Source organism: Osmerus mordax, chromosome 8 (assembly GCF_038355195.1).
Source record: "Osmerus mordax isolate fOsmMor3 chromosome 8, fOsmMor3.pri, whole genome shotgun sequence".
NCBI classification, from domain to species: domain Eukaryota; kingdom Metazoa; phylum Chordata; class Actinopteri; order Osmeriformes; family Osmeridae; genus Osmerus; species Osmerus mordax.
Window position 1 is genome coordinate 17,567,708 of NC_090057.1, and position 12,096 is coordinate 17,579,803.

The 12,096-nt window shown below is 41.3% G+C and overlaps 1 protein-coding gene across 1 annotated transcript in view; it reads left to right on the forward strand.

Annotated features, from left to right (window-relative positions):
* Positions 1-1,430: 1,430 nt before the first annotated feature.
* Positions 1,431-12,096, forward strand: part of LOC136947231 (calpain-3-like) — a 60,045-nt gene continuing 49,379 nt past the window's right edge. The window contains exon 1 of the mRNA XM_067241162.1: positions 1,431-1,820. Coding sequence (XP_067097263.1) covers positions 1,551-1,820 — 270 coding nt within the window. The 5' untranslated portion in view covers positions 1,431-1,550. The remainder of the gene's footprint in view (positions 1,821-12,096) is intronic.

Genomic DNA, 12,096 nt, shown 5'->3' on the forward strand with positions numbered 1-12,096 from the left:
GTCAACGGCTGAATTAGACTGGTAGTAACCAACAGGACTGACTGCATAAACAGAGGAGACAATCTGGCAGTGAGTGGAAAGAACACCAGGATTTAAGTACTGTTGGGTTGATGAAGTGATGGATGGTAGGTGTGTAGGTTTGACAGGTAAGGTGGAAAAGATGGTCTGAAATACCAGAGCCTGGAATCAGGAAGTGTAGGGCGGAACAAAAGTAGTCTTGTTTTGTCCTTGGCTAATGCATGGACACTGTCAATAAGATGCTTGCATTTGCCTTACTGCACTGATCCAAGTTATCAAGTATTGTATGTCTGGCAGATTAATGTCTCTGAGCCCAAATCTCAATCCAGCTCCTCCCTTGATGTATCATACTCACTCATCATGTCTTTGCTTGAAATCTTTCTCAAAAGATTGCTATGTTGTAGATGTTGACAACACCTGTCTTGTGTCTTACAAGACACCTTAGAAATGTGTACTGTAGCTACCATCACTGCAGTTACACTGCTGTCTGTCTAGTGTGCGATTTAAAGTGTAAATGAGTCGTTTCCGAAGCAAACTAATACGGCATATTTGAGACTACACAACACTTATGTAGTATCGCTGTTCAAGCAAATCCACCAAAAATTTTGAATTCCATAGTTGCTGCCCAGAAGGGCAGTTTCTGTCTTGAAGCCTGATTGGTTGGGGTCTAGTAGGTTGTTCTGAGAGAGAAAGTTTGACAGTTGGTTAGATACAGCACGTTCAATTGTTTTTTAAAAGAAGGGTAGCAGTGATACTGGTCTGTAGTTCTGGAGGACGGCAGGGTTAAGGGAGGGGTTTTTGAGTAGTGTTTTTTCAGTTAGTCGTTTTGATGCAACTTTTCAACTATGTGAGGCTGTTATATAGCCTTTCACCATTCCCTCTTGCAGCGGAAATGAGAAGAGAACCGTTTCATTCTACACGTCACTCTTTGTTTTTTGAAGTGTAAATGAGCAGCATTTAAATCTATGCATATTCATGGATAATAAGTATGCTTTTTAAAATGAGTGTAAAATTGAAGTAAAAAATCTGACCCATCTGCAACTGACGCAAGCACACCCCACAATTTCCCCAGAAATTGTACCCTCTCTAGTTTACAATTATATTAGTAAAGCAAATAAACAAAGGGCAAACCCTCAAATTGTTAACATACTTATTACTAATAACAGCACGCTCAGACCAATCTGATAATGCATCAACATTAACTATACATTTTTAATAGTAAATTGAACAGTATACACTTGAAGGTATGGGAGAGGAACACCCCCGCCCCCTTCAAAAGGCCTATTTTTAGGTGTGGTATATCAGAGAAGTGAAGGCTAAAGTGTGTGTGTGTGTGTGCAAGGGGTTAGGTTTCAGTGTGTTTCCAGCATGTACAGGAACTGAGAGTAAGAGAGAACACCAAGGGAGGAGATTGGAAGTCAAAGCTGTTTGGCAAGCCCAGTCTCTGCAGTTTAATTCATTATACTTTGAACTAACTCTTAAGGTAGAACTGGGAAAGCTGAGGGCTCACACAAATAAAAGTGCTGGTTCCAATGAAAAAGTCTACAATGTCAATGGCACTGGAAACCCAGGCATCACCTGAGACTAAGCAGGACTATCTTACCACATCCACCAACTACTCTGCCATTCTGAGCAGAAATGAAGCTGTTAAAGACGCCAAGAGGCTGAAGAACTTCTTGGAATTGCGTGACAAATATGTGAGAAAGAAGGTGCTGTTTGAGGACCCTCTGTTCCCAACAAATGACTCCTCTCTTTCCCCTACTTGCAAATTCCCACTCAAAATTGAGTGGAAGCGCCCATCGGTGAGTACCTGAATTACACTTTGTAAATGGCAAATAAACGTAAAACTTTAGTAAGAATGCCTCTAATTGTATCATGGCATCTGTACATCGATTTAGAGAAGAAAACTGTTCAGTTGTTCTTTACCTAGATTAATCAAGGTGTGGCATATAGCATCACACATCTACCCTAACCGTAACTATCTATACAGCTATCTATACAGCAATGAAGGGAACTGCCAGGAGCCTATTTAGCAGTAAACCATGTAACATCTTCTTAAAGAATATATTCACTAGTATTCAGGGGGACCAAATACAGCATATTAGAAATGATACAAAATACTTTTATTTACTCACCAATTGCCCCATAAGACACTGGGGGCCTCATGTAGGCTATGTACATTCGCAAACGTAACGTTATTAGCGCCATGGCCAACTCGCAGATTGCGCACGCTGTGATACTTCAGTTTACGTCGTATTTACGAAACCTGCAGGTCAGCGGGTAATCAGAGCCTTTCTCCGCCCACTATACCGTACATTGCGAGCATTTAAACGTGCAATTGAATGGGCCTCCTCTCTTTCAGTTGTGGAGCCAGAGGGGTGGCACTGGACCCCTGTGATATCGGACTGGCCACCCCAGGTGCCACCCCAAAGTGTCATTCGCCATCCCTGGCAATTGGATGCTGATTGACTGATTTATCTTGTTAAAAGAAGCGTTTCTTTTGACATCTGGCAGCAGGATATTTACACAGTTCACCAGTCAGTCACAAATCACTAGCCTGGTCCTAACCAGACCCTCGTACATTTCATTTGTACAGACGGTCTGGGATCGCTTCATTGACAATAGTTAACTTCCTTGAAGGTGGGTACTCTGTTGAAGTTTAAAACTATTGGATCTGGCAGAGCCACTCTGATCTGCCATAACCAATCGCTAGCGTTCGCCTTAGCCAACTCCTTCAACACTGTAACGGAGCTAGCTGCCGTAGCTGGAAAATCAAACTTTTCCCGAACCCCGTGGGGAGGGGGGATACAACATCATGGCCACCAACAAAACTCAGCAAGGATTGTTCTTGCTCCGGCTTTAACTTATGGATATTCGGCAGCGTTGCCACAACCGCAGAATAGCTTTGTTCGCATCTTCTTCCGCCGCCATTACTGAACTACAACTCAAACTAGTGCAAGACATCAACGTCATCTTTCTCAGCCACTCCCTCTGTTCGCTGATTGGACCTACAAGTAAATAGTTTCTGAACACCGACTAATACCCTGACACCTCGATTTGTTAAAACGATTTGTAAACCTCGACCTAAGGTTTACAAATCGTTTTAACAAATCTCAGTTTACAAGGGCGTTTGCAGACCTGTCGAGGAGTAAACATTTGCTGTTTATATACCTCCTGAAAGTTCGCAGAGGTAAATAAACGTTTTTAAGGACCTAGCAACAAGCGGTTGCCTTGGAGATGTAGCCATTGATCTTAACAACGTGGCATCTGCTCGGCAACAAAGTAGCCTAAATTGCCTAAAAAAAAACTAAAACAACCAAATATGGTTTTTGCACAGGTCCGCAAACACCCCGCAATCGCTTCCCATTTTAAAGAAGTATCTGAAGCAGACAGAAGACGAATTGATGTTGTTGATATGTTGCCTTGGAGATGTAGTTACGTCACCAGTGCAAGTGCAGCTGATTGCTCTGACAACATGGCATCTGCTCCAGATTCGACGTGTTTGATTTGGGATCTTCCCACGTATTGTTGTAGTATGTAAGAAAACAAATGTTTACTCCTCGACAGGTCAGCAAACGCTTTGTCGCCTCGATTTGTTAAAACGATTTGTTTGTAAAATCTCAGTTTACAAAGGCGTTTGCAGATGTTACCGGCCTCAGGTCTAGGGGTGCCGGAGCCGATACATAGATCTGTGGTAGAAGAAAAGAGAATAGAAAAGATAGAAGTCGTGTGAAGACAGTTAGCAAACTGTGCATACTTTGGTTTCCATTTTATTCTAGCTCATATTTGCTGGTCACAAATACCATTACATACATTTAAATGATTCTTTATGCATAGTCCTATTATTCAATTGTACAGCAATGTAGCAACTAGGCACACTTATGCATATACACACATTTCAAATTACAATTATTATTATTCAGAAATACTCAGCGTTATAACTAATAAGCTATTGGAAAAGGCATCAAACACACAAAAGACACAAGTAGCAAGTAGCCGTTGACTCTCGTGAAGTCGAAATCTAGCAAGGACGCCCACTGCTAGGCTAACCCGCCAAAACTACCACCCGCACTTTCCTTTCAACTTCCATATACAGATTACTAAATTTTACAACTTTTACAATCATCACATTTTTATATTGATCATACTTCCTCTATATGTACTGTGAATCCTACTATTAATTAACTAACATTTGTGAATTTCTGAACACTCGCGTTGAAACGGCCGGCGCACTGCTTCGAAGTTTGCAGTAAATCACCGATCCTAACTAAACAACAAAATACTCCGTTAAATCTATTCACTATACACACATTGCTAACACCCCACACTATCATTTCACCAAAACATTCAATGAGTATTTAGCTGGTTGACCAACCTGTGGTGGAAGAAAAGAGAATAGAAAAGATAGAAGTCGTGTGAAGACAGTTAGCAAACTGTGCATACTTTGGTTTCCATTTTATTCTGGCGCATATTTGCTGGTCACCAAAGATTCTAGCTTCACACTTCACTCTACACTCTAGCGCCATCTAATGCACTGGTGGAGGCTGGAAATTCAGCCTTGGTGCAGAATTACAGCCGCTACTAGCAGTCCCACAAGGAGCTTTCCTCAGAACGCGATGTTTTGGTGTCTGTAGCTTTAAATGCTAATGAGGAGCGGAGGGGCGGCACCATGCGCTAATGTTTACAATGGATGTATCGCAATGGCTGTAGCCCCGTTGCTGTAAGATGCCTCGAATTTGCCCATTCTCATCTGATAACCCTGGTTTGCAGAGGTACACAGTCAGTCATTTCAATGAGGGGAAAGGCGGATATCGCGCGCGCCATAACACCAACAGCAGAACGGTTATCCAAATAACAAAGTGTACAACACTCACGTTACAGCATGTGTATTCACACACATACTTGAAGCTATCTACCTTTCCATTAGCGACAGTAACTCAGCTGTTAGCTGCAGAGCTAATGTTACAGCCACATTTCAGGGCTCTCAAGTTTTGAAGACAGGCAAGAGTGACATTCCCCAACCCCCCCCCCCCCCCCCCCCAATTAATGAATGAATTACTTTTTACCTGACATCTTTGAAAGACAGATGCATTGATTAATGCATCCATGGCCAGGATATAATTATAAAATATGACATGATTTTAAAAGTGACCTATAACATCAACTATGCAATACACTTAAATGTATTTAGTGCTAATAAAATTATTAAGCCTATTTGGAGAGATGTTTATAATGTGACAATATGTCAGTCATGTGTGATAACGAAAATATGACTAGGCCTAGAATACTTGTTCTGAGCAGGTGTTGTCAGTGAACAGGCTGTAAAACTGTTGGCTAAGTTACAGACACATGAAAAACTGATGCTAATTATCTGTGAAACATTTTCTAACAGCAGTCAAGTTGTCATTGTTTGTGTCAAACAAGTTGTGAATTTGTTGTAACATTAAAACAGGAGATCATGACTTAGCCCACTCTGTGCTCAAAGTAGTAGGGAGTCAGGTGGCTGAGCGGTGAGGGAATCGGGCTAGTAATCCGAAGGTTGCCAGTTCGATTCCCGGTCATGCCAACTGACGTTGTGTCCTTGGGCAAGGCACTTCACCCTGCTTGCCTCGGGGGAATGTCCCTGTACTTACTGTAAGTCGCTCTGGATAAGAGCGTCTGATAAATGACTAAATGTAAATGTAAAGTGATGCTCGAGCTCCAGTGGTTTCCTCTGTGGGTGAACGAAACATTCGGAAGATGTTGTAGATCACGTGAACAATTCCAGGATATGCTTTTTTCATTGGTTGTTGAGTTAAATCTTACCCAGATACAATAGTGCTATTTTCTGATTGGCTATTGTGTAGCCTCTTTCTGTTTTTTGATCGGTTGAGCGCTGCGGCATATTAAATATATTATAAATAGTTTTTCCGCGTGAGAAATACAATGTGTGGCGGGAGTGCGTGACAAAGGACCGAAATGAGTGACTGTCACGCTCAATGCGTGACACTTGAGAGCCCTGACATTCTAAGGGTAGCAAGCTAGGTAACCATATACAGTAAAGCTACAAAATGATATAGCGTTAGTTAACTTACTTGTCCGAGGTTAGTAGCTGGACGAAGGAGAGTTCAATCAGGAGAGACCTTGGATGAGTGAAAGATGTTTATTACAGACTAATAAATGTACTATGGTGTTTGGAGCTTGAACCCCACGGGGAATTGTATAGATCAAAGGGCGCCTGTCCAACGCCCGAAGAAGAATCCCCCACGGAGTCCAGACACTGGTGGCGGTGGCGGCAGCCGACGACCAATCGAGCCGAAGACTGAGACAGGAACCGGGCGGCGACGGGGTGGTGGAGGGTCGCGCACTTGATAGCATGGACAAACTACACAGGGAGAGAATCATATTTAAAGGCACGGATCATGTGACACCATTAATTGATAGCGGGAGCGGTAATCGACCTGAACCCCAGTGACCGCCCGACCAGGGAACGGGGGGAAGGTAGGGCGTTCTTAGCGGGGGGAGTGAGAAGTGTACACTACGATTAAGCCCGAGTGCAGAGATCGGTCTTGCCTGACTGAACTTGCGCAAGCTTCATTTAGTACTGATCCAGAATTTAATTTCAGCAAGGCCAGTTTTGTATTAGCTCAAGTTGAGGAAACAGTCGTGGCTGAAGTGTTTGGCGCAGACATACAAAACAAATGCGCCTACAACAGAAGTTGTGTAGGCACATTTCCAGAGAAAATAAAATTAAGATACTGGGTCTTCAGAGGCTCGGATGAAGGAACTGTAAAAATATTTTTGTTTTCCTTTGTACATCCAAACTGAGCAAATGTAATGCAAAGAGGAGATTTTCAAACAGAGCAATTGAGCTTTCATTTTCTGAAAGGTGGAGAAGAACACCCAGGGCTTGGTTTACACCGATCGAAAATTCTAGCCACTGGGGGACCAAAGGCAGGCTAGGGGAACTTATATTAATGTTAAATAACCTCCTAAAGTGAAGTTTCATGTCATGTCACCTTTAAAAAAAATAAAGGGGTGCCAAGATTTCATTTATGAATCACTAAATATTCAACCCGCTACACAGACCTGTCGAGGAGTAAACATTTGCAGTTTATTCCCGTTATTTTAAAACAGATTAGATTTTTCTGTCATTAAAGTTTTTACGTTCATGACATGATGGCAAATATTGTATTATGTTAAGGCATGAGCATAGATTGTTGACATGTCTATCTGGAGCAAAGACGGAGATGAATACTTTAACTGATAACCACAATAGGAAATTATATATATTTAAATAATATTAGTCTTGCCCTCAGAAGCTTTTGTTAAACACACCCATTATTCTTTTTTTTTTTATTGTGTCATCAAGCCAGACTGCTTTTGTGGGACAATGAAGGTCCATTCTCAGTGACTATGTTTCACCCCCACTTACTATATCTGATGGAAACGTCTTGTATATAGTTCTGTTAATATGCCCCTTTCAAAGGCAAATGTTCAATAAAATATATTTTAGACACTTATCAAGCTTTTATTTATTACATTATTACCAAGTCTTGTTAGATCACGTTATATCCATCAATAGGCGTTTGGTTTTGTAGGTTGAACATATAAAACACAGGCCACATTTCTACACTGATGTTAAATTGAAAGCAGTGTGAATTTCGTGGCATTTCTTTGATTATAAAGTTGACAGTAAGCTATGGTAAGTCTGCATTATGGAAGATTTCTGTTACCAAAATAACTATTAAGCTTTCTTTGCCTGGCGAGAACAACGACGGAGCTAGGTGTTCAGGTTAACAGTTTATTTAATCCGATACAATGCGTTGGAAATCATACTCAAATCACGAAGAAAAAAAACAACATATGTAATGAGTTCCATCTAGAATATCCCTATATTTATCCCTATAGCCTATTTCTAAAAACCAAGTGAAAGGAATACTATACAGTGACAGCAGACTTCTTCAAAAAGCTGAGGAAACAGGATCAGGTGGAAATAGACCCCAGTCCTTGCACCACCCCAAGACCTCAGAGCAGCTCCCTCCCCGAGGCTACAGGCATAAGGTCAGAGCATACTACGCAGTCAGTCACATGCCAAGTTTAGCTTGTGTTTGTAGGCCACACATGTAAGCCTACACAAAAGTCTGTTTAAGCCTCACTTTAAAATGTTGGTTGTTGATTCATAAGTGTTCTTGTTTTGATGGCTGTGGCATTTTTTTGTGTGAGTTTACACTAATAGTTATGTTTTAATGTAAAAGAAGGATCTAACCTCTAACCTGGTTAGACCCAGATAATATATTCATGAAAACAGACTGACCAAAGTCTCTCCAGTTTGTGAGTAGCCTACAGTACAGTGTGTGTAAGAAAGAAATAGGTTGCAATTCAGATGTACAGACAGTCTTTTCATAGTAAATGTAGAATTGGATTAAAGTAACCCTAGTGGACCATACTAGGCCACACTGAAGAACTCAGGCTTAAGTACATTTTAATTTATATTTCTCATCAGCAATCATATGAATAATTTACACTGCTTAGATGCCAGGCTAAGGTTACACACACATTTTCATTCTTGGTCTGTGGACCCCCTGAAGTAGCCCTGGCCACCCCATATATAAAAGTCTGGTTCCGCCACTGCTCTCTTTCTATGATGGATCAGCCACCAAAGTCAAAACAGCGATGACTGTTTGAAATGATCCTGATGCCAATATTTGTAATGTAGCTAGGAGTTTAACTGCTGGAATAGAATGTGAACGCTGAGTTGGAGATTCGATGTAATCTTTGATTTCTTCCAGTAACTGTAATATTGCATGGCTGCTTAATCTGTAACGCGTAATGATTTTGTGTTCACTCAACTCAAAAAGTGTGATCCTTGTGGCAAAAATCCTTTGGCCTTTGTCTTCGTCTTGCTCGGGTTACGGCTGACATTTCACCATGAGGCATATGCGCATCCTGGTTTGCCTGCTTTGGCAAATAATTTCACAGCAAAATACAGGTGCGCTTTCACAGGCGTTTTTTGTACATACCGCGGAATACATAATTAGGCGCACTCTACGCATCCCCTCCCATCTATTTATGGGAAACTTTCCCCTTGACCCTACAGTGAATGCATATGCATGACACGGAAAAGCGCAATTGCCATTTTAAGTTCCCGCTACAGACAGTCTGCGCTTTTACCTCAGTGTGGCATGTTTGTACATACCTTGCCATGCATTTACGCGCAAATTGCGGATAAAATACGCCTGAAGTGGGCGCACAAGCGTTAGTACATGAGGCCCTGGGAGTATTTATGCTGAATGTCTATCAGGACATAGTTGTGGATTATCACATTCTAGCATTGCAGGCAGCAGACTTTCCTCAACAGGCAGGATTTGCAATTCTTTCGGCAATAGCCAGGAAGCTGACAGTAGGAGATCTGGGATAACTAGTCACACACTGATCGGTGTTGTCAGATAGTGTCCTTACCCAGGCTTTTCCTTTGGTATGCCAGTGTGGTTTCTCCAGTTGGCCACATTAGTATGACATTAGTCAACACATACAGTATAGTGTTTATCTGTGATGAAAACAACATGGAAGATTTTTGACAGCAAGTTGGACAACAATGTTGAAAGGTTCCGACCCAAGACTTTTAGTCAGAGCTAAATCCAGCCAACGATTTTGCCAGTATGCTTTCTTGTCCCTAAGTGACTTCTCAACTTCAGCTTCTCAGTCACAGCTGACATGAGTGCTGCTGACTCAACAAAATACAATTTCACTGATCCTATCCAATAAGAAACGCACTGCTTATGCTAACATTTAGGAGACTGTCATGGCTTTGGCTTCTTACATACAAAGAGTTGATACTAAACTTCACATAGTATTCAGAAGATTGTTAACCAATTAGCCATAAGGTTGATCAGTCAGCTATTGGTCAGATGTTTGATTTGGGACATTTTAAAAGCAGAGCTTTGGCAGAGTTTCATGGTGTGAAGAAACGGTCCGTTGCAATAGGATATTGATCAAGTGCTGACTCACAAGTAAAAACTAATTGAAACCTAAGCATAGTTCTAAATGTGGTTAAGACTGCCATATTTCTAATTGACACATTTCTAATAAATTTGTTGCCCAGACACCTGTCACTCACAAGTCCCCACTCTGGTACAGTAGCACCCCCGGCTGTCATTGGTCAAAAGTCAGTGGCCCGTGGGCTGAATAAATTTAGCCCAAGCAGCAAATCAAGGGGGCATGCCTCAAAACACACATTATACACACTATGAAGATGAATGGTAGCTGATGCGTTTGGGATGGAAAAAGAAAGCATATATATATTAATTTTTTTTGTGACTATTTGGTGTTGCTGCTCTCAGTGCCACAAACATGTTAAACAATCTGTTTAAAATGTTTTTTTGTTGTTTTTTTAACAATAATTCTCTCAACTTTATTGTAAAAGATAAGGAGAGCTTAGCCCTGTTAGCCCATTTATACCAGCTGCCCCTGCCTATATGCTACCATGAACAGGATCCAATCTTATGACCATAATTTAATTACATATCTAATTCAGACCTTATTTTGTTCATCAGGTTCAAATGTAAACTCACTTTTGAAGAGTTTAGCGTATCTGGCAAAAATGGCAAAAACTGTGAGAAGGGTCATCGCTATATTAATATCATGTTTCTGGGTCTTGAATACTCCATGGATTCTGACTAGCAACAGGTGCTTGCAACAAAATAAAATCCCCTGCAGTTGCTTTGGTTGCACATACTACATACTCTTCTGTTCAGAGAGGGCAGCTGGCCCGAGGTCGACACAGAAGTAACGGTCAAGTTCCCTTCTCCTTTTTCAACTGCAATGCTATAGTTTGCTCATTAAGGACGACATATGATGCAGTCCACTTCAGGGGGAATACATTATGTGCCAGGCTACACATAATATGTTGTGCCAGCCCCTCCTCATGTTCTTTATAGAGCTAACACTGTTGGAATGAGGGTCTCAATCTTTCAAGCAGCTCTTTAAATAGTGTGAGCAGATGACTTTGTCGACAGTGTTTGTGTCTTCATCATAACATAATCTATGAAGTTCGTGTGGTAAGGCCTTTTGTTGTATACCTCCTGAGCCCACAAACATAACTGCACATAAAGGCTGTAGCTATCTCTAAAAGGATAAATACTGAATATCAATTTCTATTCTATTTTACCCAGCTATATTTGTTCACATGTATTAAGGGGTTGCAGAAATAGAATACCCTACATCCAATGTATATATTGTAGGAAAATGATCTATGCCCAAAACAAACCTCAATCATTAAGCTAATGTACCGTAATGCAGTAAAGAGTATGATTTTGTGCCAAGGCAATGCCAAGGCATTACCTGTGAGGAAGAAAGTCGACCATTTCCACCAATAACAGAGAATAATGAGGCTCTGGGATCTAATGGGGGCCAAGCAGCGATGCTGCAAAGCCACCTATTGTGTTTCTACCTGTTCTTATTATTAGTGGCCAAGCAGCAAAGCTGCCCCATACTTGTAATGCTGCCTGGATTTAAAGGTGAAATGACATGAAAACTTTGAAAAGCTTATTTAACCTTAATAAGAGTTCCCCTAGCCTGCCTTTGGTCCCCCAGTGGGTAGAATTTTCGATAGGTGTAAACCAAGCCTTGGGTGTTCTACTCCGCCTTTGAGAAAATGAAGGCTCAATTGCTCTGTTGGAAAATCTCTTCCTTGTGACGTCACAAGGAGGAAGGTTACCTCCCCTCTCTCTGCTTTGCCCGCCCATGAGAAACTGAGCTACGACCGTGCAAGTGTTTTTATCCTCGAGAGACATCATGGCTTGCAAACGTAGAAGCATTACATTTGCTCAGTTTGGATTGTACAAAGGAAAACAAAAGTATTTTTACAGTTATTCCTTCATCCGAGCCTCTGAAAAGATCCAGTGTCTTCATTTTATTTTCTCTGGAAATGATCGACACAACTTCCCAAAGTTTTGTATGTTTGCGCCAAACATTTCAGCCACTACTGGTCTTGCTGAAATTAAATTCTGGATCAGTACTAACTCTCTTCAGTCCAGCTACATACATCGGACAAGTAAGTTAACTAACGCTATATCATTTTGTTGCTTTACTGTATAT